Source organism: Simochromis diagramma, unplaced genomic scaffold (assembly GCF_900408965.1).
Source record: "Simochromis diagramma unplaced genomic scaffold, fSimDia1.1 OVJJ01000365.1, whole genome shotgun sequence".
NCBI classification, from domain to species: Eukaryota; Metazoa; Chordata; class Actinopteri; order Cichliformes; family Cichlidae; genus Simochromis; species Simochromis diagramma.
In genome coordinates this window covers 859761-879229 of record NW_024387230.1, presented here as the reverse complement: position 1 = coordinate 879229, position 19469 = coordinate 859761, and the positions used below count along the sequence as shown (strand labels likewise).

Below are 19469 nucleotides of genomic sequence, written 5' to 3'. Positions count from 1 at the left end.
TCTAGAGCGGCTCTTCCTCAACCTCCTCTGACCACAGGTACAACATGCCCAGGGCCCACTACAGTTCGCCTACAAGGCAGATGTCGGTGTGGAGGATGCCATCCTGTACCTCCTACACAGAGCCCACTCACACCTGGACAAGGGAAAAGGCACGGTCAGGATCCTGTTTCTTGACTTTTCCAGTGCCTTTAATACAATCCGGCCCTGTCTGCTCCAGGAGAAACTGAACAGGATGGCGGTGGACCCCTGCCTGGTCGCTTGGATCTCCGACTACCTCACCGACAGACCACAGTACGTCAGGCTGAAGGACATCACGTCGGGCACAGTGGTCAGCAGCACAGGAGCACCACAGGGAACTGTGCTGTCCCCTCTTCTCTTCACCCTGTACACCTCTGACTTCTGCTACAACTCTGAATTATGCCATATTCAGAAGTTTGCAGACGACATCATGGGGTGTATCTGGGATGATCAGGAAGAGGAGTACAGAAGTCTGGTAAGGAATTTTGTCACATGGAGTCACACAAACCACCTGCAACTCAACACCTCAAAGACCAAGGAACTGGTTGTGGATTTCGGGAGGTCCAGAGCAGGTCCACTGCCAGTTCAGATAGAGGGAGAGGAGGTGAAGGTGGTCAACACATACAAGTACCTCAGGCTGTGGGTGGACAATAAACTGGACTGGTCATGCAACAATCAGAACCTGTATAAAAAAGCCCAAAGCCGGCTGTACTTCCTCAGGAGGCTGAGGTCTTTTAACATCTGCAGGAAGCTCCTGAGGATGTTTTACCAGTCGGTGGTTGCACGAGTACTTTTCTATGCTGTGGTGTGCTGGGGGAGCAGCACAGCAAAGAGCTTTGCTCATGCAGGCTGGGGAAACTAATCAGGAAGGCTGGCTCTGTGGTCGGCATGAAGCTGGACACTCTGGTGACAGTGGCAGAGAAGAGGACACTAAAAAAACTGCTGGACATTATGAACAATGCCGGGCATCCTCTGCACACGGTCGTAAACAATCAGAGGAGCCTATTCAGCGACAGCTTGCTTCTCCCAAAGTCAAAAACCAACAGACTTAAAAACTCCTTTGTCCCACACGCCATCAGGCTGTTTAACTCCTCACTGGAGGGGAGAGGGAGGAGAAACAGGGGGACAAGGGAGGGCGGGAGCAACTGAGTTGTAGGGGCTTTTCTACACGGTGCAATATTTGCAATATTTGTTTTTTGTCTCTTTCTTATATTTGACTGTGCAATAATCACTGTGCAATATACTCACTCAAATGAGCAATCCTATTTATCCATATTGTATATTCTGTATCTATATATGTGTATATATGGCGCGATATGGCAGCCTCGCTTCTGTCAGTCTGCCCCAGGGCAGCTGTGGCTACAACTGTAGCTGCCTCCACCAGTGTATGAATGTGAGAGTGAATGAATAGTGGTATTGTAAAGCGCTTTGGGTGCCTTGAAAAGCGCTGTATAAATCCAATCCATTATTATTATTATTATTATTATTTATGCTTATATCCTTACTCTCATTCCCCTTAATGTATCTGTAACATGCAACTTCTTTCGGTGCTTTGCTACTGGAAACTGAATTTCCCGGAGGAACCCACCCGAGGGATTAATAAAGTTTCATCTAATCTAATCTAATCTAATCTAATCTAATCTATTTATCCTGAAGCACAGAGTTGTGACTGCCATGTTGTCTGGTTGACTGAGCATTAGGCTGAAATACAGCTGAGTATTTGAGAGCTTCCTGTTCCTGTGCAGAGTTAGAGTCACTGTAACCTCAGTCTATAAACAACCACAGCTGGAGTTTATATCACCCTTTCCCTTTCATTACTTACTGTATGTACTCGTCTCAAGAACAGGCTGTAAGTGAAGGTTCACATTTTTTTAAATGATGAAGTTACAGTTTTACTCTAAAGAATACATGGAAAAACTGATTTAAGCCACTATGACACAACCAATTAGTTCTTTAATTTTGAGAGCCCATTTTTAGGTTTTGAGACATGAAGCGTAAATGGAGAGTTCAAAATGGTGACTTCTCTGACTTTCTAATGCCAGCTAATTCTAACAAGGTTGCTTAGAAAGTGGAATTTGTGAATTAGGGCAATAAAACATGCTAACATTGAACTACAGTATAATACCGGTGCAGAGACTATAATTAACTATGCTGCATTTTTAACCAAATATCATTATTGCAGATAATTAATTGATTTTTGAAATTCTGGGAGTCTATGAGGTTTATCATACTTTTGGAGCCAGCCTTAATCAACTGCAGTTTGCTTACCCACACATGGAGAAATATGTAAAATTCACACAGAAAGGAACCAAGCGGTGGTATCAAACTCGGGACCTTCTTGCTGTGAGACAACAGTTGTAATCACTGAGGCAGCACTGTGACACTGTGATGAGCACTGTTAGCTCCCCAGGTTTCTTGAAGGACATCCAAGCATCTTGTGATTATAGTAAGTTGATAGCTCTGTGGCTGGGAATCACATGTTTAATGCCAGTGAGTACATATTAGCATGTGTATGCTAACTTGTTTTGATAAATAATACAAGTTCACTGAATGTTACATTTCATGTAAGGTGCTTTGAGTCTCGGCTAACATGTTTAAGTTCATGTTCTTTGTTAATTTAGTTAATTTAATTTTACAAAAAAACAAAACAAAACAAAATCTCAAGGTAACAGGACCTTCAAAAGGACCTAGACACAGGTATGTGAGAGTGGACCCAAATGCCAATTAAAACGGCACAGCGATAAGGTTTCTCCGAAGCTTTAATTTTTCTAAACACAAAGATAAGCAATGATATGGTATGGGTGCTTGGTGGGGAGTCTTAATGTGGCGATACTGTAACAGAGGGAAATTAAGGTTAGGATCTGGGTGTGGAGAACAGTAACTGGTGAGAAAGTGATTATTGAATTTGTGGCTTACTTTGCAGCTGGGTTGCGCAAGGCCCAGGCGGGGGTAGTCAGGTGAGCATCCAATTGGTGTATGCATGAAAGAGGTTCCAACATTGTTTTTTTTCCTGTGATCTAGAGAAGGCAGAAGGCAGGACAGGCATGTGAGAGTAGCAGGATATTTGAGTTCATGAAGCGAGTAAAAGGGAGAAGTTGGAGGTGGATGATCCCTTGATGAGGACATTGATGAGAAAACATGAACCCATGAGGCCTGTTACCAACATGAGGTAGGTGACAAACTGGAAGCAAATGGCTGGCAACGTCTCGTGAATGCTGCCAACCGTGAGAGTTTATTCAGTCTTTTGAATAAACTTAATAGTAGAACCACCAATTCTTATCTTGGAATAAATATAAAGGGAAATTTCTAATGAGTGCTAATGTTAACTTCTTTGAACTGTAATGTTCCAAATTCACAAAAGTCTATCCAATTAACTGAATAAAAATACTGTTTGTGCCAGTTTATGCAACACATGGAGACATGTATTTATTGCACTCAATGCATATATACTGTATCTCCATGTCCATTTGTGGCAATACGCATTGCAACTTTTATTTGTGTTGCTGTTTGACCTAGAAGAGAATTTCGATCAGGGAACATTTTCTATTATGGTTGAATTTCTAGATTGCAGCTAGGATTAAAAGTTCTAAATAAAACTTGATGCCTCATTTCTTGGTCAAGAAAGCCATTCATTTTTAATTTTTTTTTTTCAATTCATATTTCTCCCCTTGCTGGCTGCTGGCAGGCTTGTATTGGAGCTCATATAATCAGTCACACTTGTCTTCAAACTGACCATCAGACTCTGATTAGACGGTGCTGCTACAGCTCATCTGGCTGAGCAGGTGCCCCATACAGGGAGTGCAGAATTATTAGGTAAATGAGTATTTTGCCCACATCATCCTCTTCATGCATGTTGTCTTACTCCAAGCTGTATAGGCTCGAAAGCCTACTACCAATTAAGCATATTAGGTGATGTGCATCTCTGTAATGAGAAGGGGTGTGGTCTAATGACATCAACACCCTATATCAGGTGTGCATAATTATTAGGCAACGTCCTTTCCTTTGGCAAAATGGGTCAAAAGAAGGACTTGACAGGCTCAGAAAAGTCAAAAATAGTGAGATATCTTGCAGAGGGATGCAGCAGTCTCAAAATTGCAAAGCTTCTGAAGCGTGATCATCGAACAATCAAGCGTTTCATTCAAAATAGTCAACAGGGTCGCAAGAAGCGTGTGGAAAAACCAAGGCGCAAAATAACTGCCCATGAACTGAGAAAAGTCAAGCGTGCAGCTGCCAAGATGCCACTTGCCACCAGTTTGGCCATATTTCAGAGCTGCAACATCACTGGAGTGCCCAAAAGCACAAGGTGTGCAATACTCAGAGACATGGCCAAGGTAAGAAAGGCTGAAAGACGACCACCACTGAACAAGACACACAAGCTGAAACGTCAAGACTGGGCCAAGAAATATCTCAAGACTGGTTTTTCTAAGGTTTTATGGACTGATGAAATGAGAGTGAGTCTTGATGGGCCAGATGGATGGGCCCGTGGCTGGATTGGTAAAGGGCAGAGAGCTCCAGTCCGACTCAGACGCCAGCAAGGTGGAGGTGGGGTACTGGTTTGGGCTGGTATCATCAAAGATGAGCTTGTGGGGCCTTTTCGGGTTGAGGATGGAGTCAAGCTCAACTCCCAGTCCTACTGCCAGTTTCTGGAAGACACCTTCTTCAAGCAGTGGTACAGGAAGAAGTCTGCATCCTTCAAGAAAAACATGATTGTCATGCAGGACAATGCTCCATCACATGCATCCAAGTACTCCACAGCGTGGCTGGCAAGAAAGGGTATAAAAGAAGAAAAACTAATGACATGGCCACCTTGTTCACCTGATCTGAACCCCATTGAGAACCTGTGGTCCATCATCAAATGTGAGATTTACAAGGAGGGAAAACAGTACACCTCTCTGAACAGTGTCTGGGAGGCTGTGGTTGCTGCTGCACGCAATGTTGATGGTGAACAGATCAAAACACTGACAGAATCCATGGATGGCAGGCTTTTGAGTGTCCTTGCAAAGAAAGGTGGCTATATTGGTCGCTGATTTGTTTTTGTTTTGTTTTTGAATGTCAGAAATGTATATTTGTGAATGTGGAGATGTTATATTGGTTTCACTGTTAAAAATAAATGATTGAAATGGGTATATATTTGTTTTTTGTTAAGTTGCCTAATAATTATGCACAGTAATAGTCACCTGCACACACAGATATCCCCCTAAAATAGCTAAAACTAAAAACTACTTCCAAAAACATTCAGCTTTGATATTAATGAGTTTTTTGGGTTCATTGAGAACATGGTTGTTGTTCAATAATAAAATTATTCCTCAGAAATACAACTTGCCTAATAATTCTGCACTCCCTGTATACTGAAGGCTCGAGTCCTCACTGCGAGTACCTGGGTTTGAGTCCAGACCATTTCCTGTGTGTCATTCCCCCTCACTCTCTCCTCCTGCCTATTGTCAGCACTGTCCTGTCCAATAAAGGCAAAAATGCACATGTTCTGAAAACTCTTGATCATCTTCCTGTTTTCTAAAATTCTCGCTCGTCTTTGGTTTGCAATACAACAAACACAGATATTCTAAATTCTTTCTAATGTCAACATTGGATGAAACAAATTATTTAATAGAACTTCATCTCTTCATTTGTTTACTAGGTTTTGCTTGAGCAGTGCTTGTGTACTGATAAATTTTAAACACAAAAATGGGACAGTAGCAGCAACACAAACAGTTTGCATCTATTCAAGTTGCCAAACTTTTTTCTTTCTTTTATTTTACAGTTTCTGCTGCTCTTCAATCTCTCAGGTTAATTCACCTGCCTGATTAGAAAAGTGGTTTCATGCTCCTGCAAGAATCATAGCAGATCCAACCCAGTCCAAGGCATGTCCAACCCTGTTTATAACAGTGACCAGTTTCCTGGCAACATGCTCAAAGTTCATGAGGAAGATTTTACACACACACACACACACACACACACACACACACACACACACACACACACACACACACACACACACACACTGGATGTCTGGTTTCACTAATACTGAGTTTCACTAACTCAGTAATGATTTACTAACTCAGACTGTATGTTCTTTTCAAGTGAGAGCCACTTCATGTAGCAGGTATGTTGTATTTTATATCTTATTTTTAATGTCTAAGTTATATCCTACTGACTTTCTCGTCTTACTAAAATACCATCTTATACAAAATACATCGAATACATCTTACAGTACAGAATAGCAGGTCTACATTTAGAGCCTTTACATTTAGGTACACATTATAACTTCGACGTTATTTCTGGAGGAAAAGCTGAAACTTTCTGCATTTCAGGGGACTGGATAATTGCTGTCTGATCAATATTTATCAAATAAATAAGTGTGTAATATCTGGTTTTGTATGTTTTATTTACAAATATTACAACTATGACCTAGTATCAGAAAATGGCAATGAAAAGTTGTACTAAACATAGTTTTAGTTTATCGTACTGTATTCTACATCTGACAATATTCACACAATTTAAATTCACAATGGAACAATGAACTGAAGGTATTTGTGTTTCCATCAAAGAAACCTCAAGGACATTTGAGTTGAATGTGAAAGTATGAAACAGACTCGGCCATGTTTTATTGTTTTATTACTAACTTGTTTGTTATATTATTTTTTTTCCCATTTTCAGAGCTGCATAAATCATCAGATGGCTGGATTTTCCCTTTATTGTCTCAGAAACTGTTTTCTGGTTTTCCCTCTTCTTGTACATTTTTGTAAGTACCTTAACATATAAGGTCACAGTAATTATTTGTGTGTATGTGTTTATAAAATTTATGGCTCAAATTGCCATGTTTAATGTTTAGTTTTTTGTTTTAATTTGTCAAAATTTTTGTGTTATCTCTCAGTGTTCTTATTGATTCTTAAAAGCTGTAACCTAGTAGTTATACCTTTGACTAATGTGACTAGATTATAAATTCTAACTGAATCTGTAATTTGATCATTACATTATAATTCACAATACAAAAATGTAGAGGTTGAATATTTTAGGGGAAGTAAGACATTTGTTATGAAATATTATTTAACAAAGAAGAAGAACAACTCTCGGTTGAGGTTCAGCGGCATTTCTTAGAAGTTCTCATTCATAAAAAAATTGATAAACTGATCTTTTCATCTCAGGTCAGTCTCGGTTAATTGGTCCAAATCAGCCAATTATTGCAACAGCTGAAGAAGACATCACTTTGCCATGTCACCTGATACCTGGAGAAAATGTTGCTACGATGACTTTAGAGTGGGCAAGACCTGACCTGGACCCCAGATTTGTGCTTGTGTGCCGTGCAGGTCAGGAACTCATAAATAGAAAAAACCCTTCCTACAAAGGTCGATCATCATTGTTCACTGATGAACTGAAACATGGAAACATTTCACTGAAACTATCTAAAGTAAAACCTGCAGACGAGGGCAGATACAGATGTTACATCCCAGAGAAGGATGAAGAAGTTTTTATTGATCTTGTGGTCGGTAAGTGGATGAATTATATATGTTATGTGTGCGCAGTGCAGTTTGGACTAGTATTTGCAATAATTGCAATAATTTGCCTTGATTCAGCCAGTGGGTTATACCAGCTTGGAAACTGCAGTCTGTATGAAATTCAAATATTACCATTGCATTTTTAATGATTTGCATGACTGATCATTATTTTAAATTGTACATTTCATCTAGCATCAGGTGCTGTCTCCTCACCTGTCATCAGCTTAGCAAACCTTGATAAAACCATCAGTGGAGTGGTGTTACAGTGTGAGTCCGCAGGCTGGTATCCAGAGCCTGAGCTGCTGTGGTTGGACGGTGAGGGAAACCTCCTCTCTGCTGGACCTACAGAGACCCTCAGAGGTCCTGATGACCTCTATACTGTCAGCAGCAGAGTGACTGTGGAGAAGAGACACAGCAACAACATCACCTGCAGAGTCCAACAGAGGAACACCAACCAGAGCAGAGAGACACACATACATGTTCTGGGTAAATCTAGTTTATAAAATGTATGATTTGCTCAATTTTGGTTTGAATGAACCAGAATCTTTTAAAATAATATGTAATTCTGTTTTTATTGTTTCAGATGAACACTTCCAGCTCAACTCCAGTTCTGCTGCTCCCATTATCATTGGTGTGGTTGTTAGTTTGGCTCTAAGCATCATCTTGATTTTAATTGGAGTTTTTTTTATCCGGAGACAAAACAAAACAAGTAAGACACAAATTAATTTACCATGTTGTCAAAATTATTATCTAAAGTTTTGCCTACAGGGGTTAAAGCAACACACATGCAAAGTTATAAACCTCTTTGTGTTGCATTAAAAATAAAACATACAACATATTTAATTAATTCATATTAAAAGGAGATGATAAATGATGTGTTACCATTGTAAAGCCCAGGAGGACATCATGTTGACTTTCCTGTGTAAACGTTTCACAGATGTCAGGAAACCTCACTGATTACGAAAAAAACAAGAAACAACAAAAACTGAACCGGACCAAGAGCAGGAGACACTCATGACACAGGACATCGAGCCAGTGAGTGATATGACAGAAACAGACAAGACAACAAAACCTGTAGGATAAACAGTATGAGAGATTTCATGAATGTGGGGAAAAAATGTTTATAAATAAAATATACAACTTTTTAAAGAAAAGAAAGAGACGACTTTACTGACAATAAAATGAAAATAAAAGAGTTAAAAATCCTCAGAGGAATAATGTGACGGGAAATATATAGTTGCCATCTTCTTCTGTATGAATAGATGGTATTTTTCTGCTATCGTAATATTCAAATATTTTTTTCTGTCATGTTTTCATTTTACAGAACATTAATTAACAACCTAAATTATTCTGCTCATATCTTCTCTCAGTCTGGAGGCTCATCAGCTCTCAAAAAACATCAGCAACTGATGGAGAAAAACATGAAAGAGGAGGAATCCAGTAAAACAGAGGTTAGCAGAAGTTTATTAAACACATTTATGTTTCTTGTTTTGTGTAAAATAGTTTTATACTTTTAATAATCCTGAGGGAGCAGTTTACAGGTCATTGATGAAGTTAAGATTATGAAATAGAAAAAACAAAAAAGTTTAGATTATTTGGAACATTAACATTTTAACCTGTAATCTGCAAACTGAACTGAAACTTTGATAAAGTTACAAAAACACAGACACCAGATTATCAATTATTTTGTTTTTATATTTATATAAACTGTACATGAACACATGCATGTTTCTTTTACCATAAAGATATTTATAGAAACACAAATCTTCAGCTTGCTCTCAGATTCAGCGACATTATTGGAGTTCAGGGTCAGTCAGAGGTCAGATTTCCTGTTTGAGCTCTTTAAGGAAGAGAGATTTGAAAGCAAACAGAAAATGTGTGAACAGTTTTGGAGACGTGTTCAGACTGTTATGTTTGACAGTCCAGATAGTTTTGTTCAGGCTGAACCTTTGTGTTGATCTGTTTGTCTGTTAGTTGGAGAAAAACCAACATGCAGCTGAGGAGAAGCTGAAGGAGGAACATCATCACCTGCAGAAGAAACATGCAGAGATCAGCAACATGAAGAAAGAAGTAAACACACACACACAGTTGTTTTGAACACTTCAGCACAAACACACATTCATTTACTGGGACCTCGCTCTGTCCTCAACCATAAACAAACAAACATGCAGCACATTTACAGTTATTATTTATTCTATTGGCTTTTTAATGGCAGGAAAGGAAACAAGGACCCAAACTGAGTGTGTAAAACAAATTTCTATTACAAACACAGACAAAGACTCACATCCACACAATAAGAGACAGCGGAGATGGAAATTCAAGGTTTGCTGCAAAAACCTCTGAAATCATTCAGCAATCACAGAACAGAAGTTAAAGCCAAACAACCCGAACATTTCCGAGACTTTCAGGACTCTTATTTCCTCGTCTCACAGTTCACACTGAAAAAAAAAAAAATATATACTTTTTAAATCAAAGTGCAAATTCCTGAAAGGAAACAAAAATACTTTGATGATTTTGTACAAAGTGTTTTGGTCAGACTAGTTACCTCTGACTTCAGTCTCTGCTGTCTGTGATCAGGAGGAAAACCAGGAAGCTGACAAGATGTTGAAAGATGATAAAAAACAGGATTTCCAGCAGGAGGCAAAACAACCAGATATCACAGGAGTGGAGAGGCCCCAGAAAACCCCAGAGCATGAGACCCCCAGAAGGACAAACACAAACACATTTGTGGCCACGACTCAAACGAGAGTAAAAGAGAGCCCTGGATGGAGACCCCCAGCAGGCACAGAGCAGAAGCCCCAGGAGTCTGCGGTTATGAGCTCACAGGCTCAGCCAGCAGCCGACTGCACCACAGCAGACCGACCTCTGAGCCCAGAGACCCAGGATCCAAGGGCCCCCCACACCCCAACAGGGGCCCATCAGAGCCAGGGGGGCCAAACCCGACCAAGCAGCTGCCAGGTACTTTTGAGATCGACTCAAATTTTGATAAAGTTTACAAAAACATTGACACCAGATTTTAAATGATATCATTTTTATATTCTATCTACACTGTACATGGACACATGCATATTTCTTTTACCATAAAGATATTGACAGAAATAGAAGTGTTCAGCATGCTCTCATATTCACTGCGTTAGGAAGGTGGATCTACATCTTAAACTGGCTGTGAATGTGGAGACCTTAAAGCAGAGACTTTTTCAACAAAGTCATTCAAAAAGTTCTCACAAAGTGCAGACGAGGCCTCCACAGGAACAGAGTCACAGGGTTTATCACAGAATGCAAAATAACAAGAAGTTAAAGCCAAAAACCTGAAAATGCCAGTAACCTTTGGAACTCTTATTTCCACGTCTTACAGTTCAAAGAAAAAAAAAAGAATGGAGTAAAAAATAAAGTTTGATTTTTTTTAATCTTAACTATTTAACTCTTAATAAACAAGATATCATAAAGGTATATTTTTATTATAGCACAAAGTTATGAAAGGTAACAGAAATACTTTGATGATTTTGAACAAACGGTTTTGGTCAGACTAGTTACTCTGACATCAGTTTGTACTGTCTGTGATCAGGAGGAAAAACATGAAGCTGACAAAAAGTTGAAGGAGGATGAAAAACAAAATTTCCATCAGGAGGAGAAAAAACTTCCCACCAAAGAATTTTGGAAACAGGTAAATACAGACAGACAAACACAGGTTTTCAACACTTCACTGACTTATAGTCATTCATGGGTCTAGAATTAAAAACTGCAGATTATGAACATTTCATTAAGAAGGAATTTGAAACTTCAGTTATTTCTATAATTCATATTATAACATTGAGTATCAGCATTGTGTCATGTCTTTAACTTAATTTGTTTATTTTTGTTGTTTAACCATTTTTTTCCATTTTTAAAATAGTTTAACTCCATTTAGCAGTTTATTTCTCGTATTTGGAACATTTGCATTTTAATTTGTAATCTGAAAACTGGACTGAAAATTTGATAAAGTTACAAAAACACAGACACCAGATTATCAATTATTTTATTTTTATATTTATATAAACTGTACATGAACACATGCGTGTTTCTTTTACCATAAAGATATTTATAGAAACACAAATCTTCAGCTTGCTCTCATATTCAGCGACATTATTGGAGTTCAGGGTCAGTCAGAGGTCAGATTTCCTGTTTGAGCCCTTTAAGGAAGAGAGATTTGAAAGCAAACAGAAAATGTGTGAACAGTTTTGGAGACGTGTTCAGACTGTTATGTTTGACAGTCCAGATAGTTTTGTTCAGGCTGAACCTTTGTGTTGATCTGTTTGTCTGTTAGTTGGAGAAAAACCAACATGCAACTGAGGAGAAGCTGAAGGAGGAACATCATCACCTGCAGAAGAAACATGCAGAGATCAGCAGCATGAAGAAAGAAGTAAACACACACAGACTGTTGTTTTGAACACTTCAACACAAACACACATTCATTTACTGGGACCTCGCTCTGTCCTCAACCATAAACAAACAAACATGCAGCACATTTACACTTATTATGTATTCTATTGGCTTTTTAATGGCAGGAAAGGAAACAAGGACCCAAACTGAGTGTGTAAAAACAGATTTCTATTACAAACAGAGACAAAGACTCACATCCACACAATAAGAGACAGCGGAGACGGAAATTCAAGGTTTGCTGCAAAAACCTCTGAAATCATTCAGCAATCACAGAACAGAAGTTAAAGCCAAACAACCCGAACATTTCAGAGACTTTCAGGACTCTTATTTCCTCGTCTCACAGTTCACACAGAAAAAATATGAAGATACAAGTATTTAATTCTTTGTAAATCTCCCCTTTTTAATAAACACAACATCATGAAATATATATGTGTATTAAAGCACAAAGTTTTAAAAGGAAACAAAGTGCGATCACTTTTAAAAAACTGTTTTGGTCAGACTAGTTTCCTCTGACGTCAGTTTCTACTGTCTGTGATCAGGAGAAAAAAAAGGAAGCTGACACAAAGTTGAAGAAGGATCCATCCATCCATCCATCCTCATCCGTTTTATCCGAGGCCGGGTCGCGGGGGCAGCAGCCTAAGCAAAGAGGCCCAGACCCCCATCTCCAGCTTATCCGGGGGAACACCAAGGCTGACACAAAGTTGAAGAAGGATGAAAAACAGAATTTCCATCAGGAGATAAAACAACTAAACGTCAAAGAACATGTGAAAGAGGTAAATACAGACAGACAAACACAGTGTTTTCAACACTTCACTGACTTACAGTCATTCATGGGACCAGAGCTAAAATCTGGATCATGAACATCTCACTGAGAAAGAATCAAAATGTTTACTTACTTCTGTGATTCATATTAAGTTCAACAATATATTTGTGTTTCTTAGCATTAATTCTTTCTTATAAACATAGTTTCTTAGCTATTTATTTAACGTTTATTAAATATTTTAGCAACTTTTAGCAAACACATTTTCTAACAAGCTCCAACTATTTTACATCATCATCTGTCACACACTAATCTGGATTTTTTGTCTCTCTCTCTCAGCAACAGTCAAACAAACCTAACACACCACAGAGAGGTGACATTATTTTAGACGAGGTCGACAGACAAGGCACCTATATCTGTCTGAAAAACACTTCCAGTGAGGTACTGCTGCTTGCATGCTGGTGAACAATGAGTACTACCTAAACACAAACAACATGTTTTGTGTTTGTGTTCAGAAATATTTCTGAAACAAGGTTGTTTTCACTTGTAGATACAACACAAAGATGGAAATGACACACTTTTATTTATAAACACAACATTTATGAAGTCAACTTCATCATTGCCCCCCCCCCCCCCTTTTTTTTTTTTCATTCTCTTTTATAGGATATATTGATGGCAGGTTGGAAGTTAAAACTACAGAGTGGCAACCGAACCTCCACATACACATTTAGAGAAAACTTTACACTGAAAGCTAAAGAGGAACTCACTGTGAGTCTCTGTGTTACTAGATTCTTCTTTTAGTCTCTCTTATTATTACTTTTCACTTGGACATCTGTGACCTTTTTATCGGCTACATTTACAGGTACGGGGAGAAGGTGTCAGGAGCCCATATCCTGACAATGCTGATGTGATGTGGGTGGGCATGATCGTATGGGATTCTCCAGACAAGCTAAAGATCGCCCTCATCAGCAGCACTGGAAAGTGCCACAGGCTAAAGTGATACTAAAAAACCGATTACATCATGTAAACTCATCAGGACTCTTTTGATGAATAAAAGAAAAAAAAGAGCAATATTACATTTGATATATTTCATATAATTTGAAGTCAGTGTAACAGTGTTTTTTATTAAATTAACAATATGTAAATAAACAAGGTGATCTTCAATATCAGAATCAATAGATCTTCATTATTCATTGAGGTGCAACACAAAAACAGTTTTACTGTAAGGATGTGGATGAAGACGACGCTTCGCTGTGTCTTTGGAAGCTGAAGATACACCAGTCAAAGCAACACAAAGATAAACTCACAAGATCTTGAGAGAAAAAAAGCATGAATATGTCATTGAGCAGTAATTATGCTGTTTTGTGTTTTACAACCTTCAGCACAGACACATGTTTTGGTATTGTATATCAGGAGGTGTTTTTGTAAGTCAGTGCTAAAAGTGAACCATGTTATCGATGTTTTAACTAACTAACATAGTTTAATTAACAAACATAGTTAATGTCATCAAGACAAAATCACTGAATCAAAAGAAGAACAAACAGGTTGTTGTACTTTTACTTCATGAATGGCCGAGCACTTCAAGTCCTGATATGTGTTATATTCTTATTCTTTCCTTGAACAAAAATATGTTCCACCAATAAGAAGACAATCTCATGCCTGTTCTCTTTGGATCAGATGAATCCGGATTCTCTCTGAGTTATGATTTTTCAATAAACTCATGAAAACAAAACTTTTGAATAACTTCACTAAACAAATTCCCTCTGTGACTGTTGATCAGTTTATTTTATGTGTGAATGTGTTATTTGTTATGTTGCTCTGTTTTCTAAAAAGTCCCAGCATAAGATGCAGCAACAAAGCTTCTTCTATAGCAGTGTAAATGTGACACACCGTAATGTGTGGTCACATTATGTGATGTTATTTTGTATATTGCACAAGTCTTCAGGTGTAGTTTTGTTAAACAAAGGCCTTAATTTTGTGTTTTTTGTTGGAGCTTCAACATGTGGTGTGATCCCTAGTTACACTACAAGGGGGCACCTCCACCCTAGTGAGATAATTTAGTGTGACACTACTGCTGGTCTTTGGATCTGGCAGAAGCAAGAGAGGAAAACATACTACCTGTCGTACATCTCATCATTTACCTGTTTTGTCAGTACCAGGTATATTTTCTGGCTTATTTCCTAATTTCCTAATTAATATTTGCTAATTTACTAGGGGTGTGTTACATAAACAGTCCTCAGGATGATGCAACTGAGAAGGAATCTGAAACTTTAGTTACTTCTATTATTTATATTGAAAAAAGCCCATTGTGTTTCTCAGCATGGTGTCATGTCACCGACTTAATTTGCTTATTTTATGTTTTTTAGCCATTTATTCAATGTTTAAAATATTTTAACATCTTTAGCAAACACTGTTACTCAAGGACCAAAATATTTTCGATCACCACTGATCTCTCCCGCTGTCTCTCTCTGTCTTACACACACATTAATCTCTATATATTGTCTCTCTCAGCCAGTGATGAGCAAATTTGAACCACAGCCTGAGAAATCTCAGACAAGTTTCCAGGAAAAGCATCAGAGTGGTTCAGTCAATCACAGCTCAAAGAGAGGTGACATCATTTTGGACAATGTCAAGAGATGTGGCAACACTTCCTGTGAGGTACTGCTGCTTGCATGCTGATGAACAATGAGTACTACCTAAACACAAACAATCATGATTTGTGTATACTGAAATATTTCTTTTCACTTGTAGATATAACTGAAAGATGTAAATGACACACATTCACTTATAAACACTTTGGATTTACACCCAATGAACTTTTTTATTGCTTATTTCCCCTTTTCTCCTTTTTCATTCTCTTGATCTCTCTTTTACAGGATAAATTGATGACAGGTTGGAAGTTAAAATTACAGATCACATCACATACACATTTAAAGAAAACTTTAAATTGAAAGCTGAGAAAACACTCACCTTGAGTCTCTGTGTTCCTAGATTCTTGTTTCAGTCTCTCTTATTATTACTTTTACGTGGACATCTGTGACATTTTTATTGGCTACATTTACAGTTACACTGAGCAGGTGTCAGGAACTCAAATCCTGACAATGTTGATGTTACGTGGTTGGCATGATCGAATGGGCCTCTGGAGAGCGTGTGAAGATCAGTCTCATCAGCAACACAGGAAAAGCGCACAGGCTAAAGTGATGATTAGTAAAAACAAGACTATATCATGTGAATTCATCAGAATTACTTTTTTATGAGTAATACAAATTTCATATAATGTTGAGTAAATTTACCATTTTTATTTAACTAAAACCTTTTAAAAAAAAAGTAAAATCTTCAAAAAGGATTTGAATTTTCTTTTAGGTACATCAGAAAAGTATTGGATGTTTTATATATTAGCTACTGGTGGCACTCCTGTTGATGGTGCTGCAGGAGCCCTGACTGACGACATGTTGCTGCATCGATTTCTAGTTTCTTTTTTTCTCTCTTTTTCTTTCAGCTTCACCTTTTTTTGTTTTAGCTTTTCTTTGTCCATCTGTGTCAACCACGTCATCCATACTAAACTCTGTTCTACAAGGTATGAGTACACATGCCTTATGCTTAATCAAAGACCCAAATTTTATCTATTTCAATACCGTGAATGTGTGCTTCTGTTTCAGTAGTACAAGGAAGCAACTGATTGACTGCCCAGTGTTCACACAGGAGATGACATCAGGGTTTCGCATAATGACTCTCAATCCTTTAAAAAAACATATCTCTCCTCTGGTATCTCCTTTACTCTCTTTTCATTTGCAGCTTGAGTAATTTTTTTCTTTTTGAACTATTTCTCTTTATGTGAAAGATCAGTAGTGAATGATAGGACAGGAAAGAGCAGAAGTCTTGCAGCAAAGCCCCCACAGTCCCCACTCAAACCCAGCCTGCTGCATCTCAGCCATAAGCCATATGAATGTCTTTTCAATTGGTCAGCTGAACTGGCCACCAGTAAAGAATTCAAATCATGGGTCAGAATCAAAGAAGGGAGCACACTGAGAGGGAGGAAAAGACTCTGGACAGTCAGTTGGAATCAAACATGATTCATTTTTATGGCTAGATAAATGACCAACCATCAGATTGCTAACAGGTTGTGTGATTTCTTTTCCATCTTCTTGGAACTTCTCTTAAAATATTTGCATTAGTCTATTAATTTTTTCTGTCATTAAACAAGAAAAAAGAAAACTGTTCAATTTGCATCAAAGTAATTCTGGAATTACTTTGATGTTTCCAGTTTTGACAACATTCTTTTTTATAAACAGTAAATGAACTGTCTTCTAAAATGTCAACCACTGATAATTACTGCCTTCATGATACAGTTTTTTCTACTGTGAGTTAAACAGTTTGCAAGGCAACACTTCTCCAAGTACTGGAGCACAGCTTTTATAAAAGTGTGTGATTACTGTCTTGTCTTAAATTGAGCTTTCTCCAAATGTCTTTCTACCTGCAGCTAGACCACAAATAATATTCATATCAAACAGCTTTGGGAGGTGAGAAAAAAATGAATCAGCTGAGAGTGAAGAGGACAACCTGAGAGATCTAAAAATCCAAGTCCCAAAATACCGAAGGGTCCTAGATTTGTATTGTTGATTGTCATTTATGCTTAGAAATATCTACTCATATATGCTTAGAGTTTTATAATCAATGTCATGTTGGTAGAGGTTTGATCCTTAGTAGTCTGTGGAGACTCTGTGTGCCTCCCAGAGCACTCTGGCATGCACACACAACTTAAGGTCAGGAGAGAAGTTATATCTGCTCTTACTGATATATGGTATAGCAAACACACGTATATCTGTTTTACTCTAAGTGCCTTTTGTTTAGACTAAGGAGCTTGGGGAAAAAAAAGCATCTGGACTTCTTTGAGTTGCTTGAAAACATTTCACCTCTCATCCGAGAAGCTTCTTCAGTTCTAAGGGTCAATTGGTGGGGAGTCCCAGATTTAAACCTAGTGGGAGTTTCCCCCCAAAGGGGGACAAAGGACCCCCAGATGATCCTCTACCTAATCACATGAGCCAAGGTGTGAAAGCGGGTGTGGGTCCTAATCAGCCAGGGTTTCGGGTGAGCTCATTGTGAAACCTGACCCCACCCTATCAGGGTGACCCTTAGAACTGAAGAAGCTTCTCGGATGAGAGGTGAAACGTCTTCAAGCAACTCAAAGAAGTCCAGACGCTTTTCTTTCCCCAAGCTCCTTAGTCTACGATGACCTGGATGACTGAGAACCTTCACAGACATAATGCCTTTTTTTTAGATGAACTGCTGGACTTCCAAACCAGCAGGTTTAGGGAAGTGAAGGAACGGCATTTGTCCAGTTCTCTCCCGTGCACGAGAAACATAAAGAACTTTGCCTACTCGTGTCTTGCTTTGCTGTGTAACTAAATTGTCTTCAATGTTCCAGCGAATAGGGTTGAGCTACAAACCTATCAGTCACCATTGTAAACTTTCTGAATTTTAAAGACATACATGGTAATTTTACTTCTACATCCTAAATGGAGTTGCGCAACCAAACTCAGCACACAAGTACATCTTAGACCCCTGAAACTTTTAATGTTATAATGTGAAATTCTGACTACACCCACGCATAAGCTACATAAGATAGAAGTGCTACATAAGCGCTTGTTTTACCTTATTTATTATTTTCAATGCTAAGCGTTAAGTTTATTATTTATTTTAGTTAGTTGTTTATGTAGTTGTGTGAAGGGAACTTCCAAAGTAAGAATTTCATTGCTCTGCATAACCATTTGTGTTTTACTGTGTATATGACAATAAACTTCTTGAATCTTACCTAGCAACCACCTACCTACAGGCTAAAATGACCTAGTTTAACATTCATGCACCTGTAACACTTAATCACATGGCCAAGAGTAAAAACAGGCCAAGTAGTGTTGGAGCTCAATCATGTCCAAGTAATAACTGTATTTTAGAAACCTCCTCCGCTTCCTATGCTTATGTCTATAGTGAAAGGTTCTTCTGCTGACTGGGCAGTTGTGTATATTCAATGTAATGCAATTAAATGGGGCAACAAATTATCCAAGATCTTTGCAAAAATTAATGAAATTGTGATAGAAATTTTACCACATGCATAATAAAAATGAAAAATAAAGATTAAAGCCACAGTCTGCAGGGTATTTGACAAATAAAACACAAGTATAAAATTTTATGCAGGAACAAGTTATCCACCTTGTTACAGAATACAATAAAACTATTCTATGCAAAGACTATATCAGTTTTTATTCTATACAATATCAGATCAATTCCAGAATAACATTTCTGTAGAGAAAGTCAACTTGGTTTTTTTTGCTTGACTTTCATATTAGTTACAGTGTTGATAGAATTACTGATGATATGAAACAGAAAAGACCTTAATAATGAGGAAAGCAAGTGGCTACCATGAATGTGATGCTCATGCCCTACTGGAGTAAGCAATGCATCTTATATGACATCACACACTGTGGACACACTGACCACAAGCAACATGTTCTCTACATTTTATTTGTTTTCTTCTATTTTATTACTTATACAAGGCACTGAGGTACTTTTAATGAACTAAAACTACACATATGAGAGAGTGCAGGAATTTATATATTTATAAGAGACATAAAAAACTGTCATGGTGCTGGGTCGTTGACCCAGCGTTTTGAGTTTTATATGATTATTTTCCTCTGTGCTAGTTTATTCTGATTTTGGTATCCTGTGTCCTCCCCTTGTGCCTGGTTTATGTCTCTGAGTTCACGTTTTGGATTTCCTCTTTT

The 19469-nt window shown here is 38.2% G+C and overlaps 3 protein-coding genes and 1 long non-coding RNA gene across 4 annotated transcripts in view; 3 read left to right on the top strand and 1 right to left on the bottom strand.

The window, feature by feature from the left end:
* Positions 1-19469, bottom strand: part of LOC120746870 (butyrophilin subfamily 3 member A3-like) — a 310219-nt gene that overhangs the window by 116292 nt on the left and 174458 nt on the right. The gene's annotated exons all lie outside the window — the stretch shown is intronic.
* Positions 6670-8029, top strand: LOC120746840 (butyrophilin subfamily 1 member A1-like). The gene is made up of 3 exons (XM_040052345.1): positions 6670-6757; positions 7161-7502; positions 7704-8029. Exons 1-3 carry the CDS (start codon positions 6691-6693, stop codon positions 8012-8014), a joined length of 720 nt encoding a protein of 239 aa, XP_039908279.1. The 5' UTR covers positions 6670-6690; the 3' UTR covers positions 8015-8029.
* LOC120746837 (adenylate cyclase, terminal-differentiation specific-like) lies at positions 8104-15556 on the top strand. Its single transcript, XM_040052340.1, has 8 exons — positions 8104-8220; positions 8449-8546; positions 8882-8962; positions 9486-9581; positions 10089-10469; positions 11077-11175; positions 11815-11910; positions 15202-15556. Exons 2-8 carry the CDS (start codon positions 8526-8528, stop codon positions 15367-15369), a joined length of 942 nt encoding a protein of 313 aa, XP_039908274.1. The 5' UTR covers positions 8104-8220; positions 8449-8525; the 3' UTR covers positions 15370-15556.
* On the top strand, positions 12589-14569 carry LOC120746857. Its single transcript, XR_005698951.1, has 3 exons — positions 12589-12703; positions 13030-13131; positions 13354-14569. It is a non-coding gene; the product is annotated as an uncharacterized LOC120746857 (long non-coding RNA).

Excerpts from the sequence above, each read along its gene's own strand:
- LOC120746840 (XM_040052345.1), top strand. The coding sequence starts at position 6,691 with ATGGCTGGATTTTCCCTTTATTGTCTCAGAAACTGTTTTCTGGTTTTC. Across the intron at positions 6,758-7,160 it reads CCCTCTTCTTGTACATTTTT|GTCAGTCTCGGTTAATTGGT; the intron begins GTAAGTACCTTA and ends TTTTCATCTCAG. Across the intron at positions 7,503-7,703 it reads TTTTATTGATCTTGTGGTCG|CATCAGGTGCTGTCTCCTCA; the intron begins GTAAGTGGATGA and ends CATTTCATCTAG.
- LOC120746837 (XM_040052340.1), top strand. The coding sequence starts at position 8,526 with ATGACACAGGACATCGAGCCA. Across the intron at positions 8,547-8,881 it reads TGACACAGGACATCGAGCCA|TCTGGAGGCTCATCAGCTCT; the intron begins GTGAGTGATATG and ends ATCTTCTCTCAG. Across the intron at positions 11,911-15,201 it reads TCAGCAGCATGAAGAAAGAA|CCAGTGATGAGCAAATTTGA; the intron begins GTAAACACACAC and ends TGTCTCTCTCAG.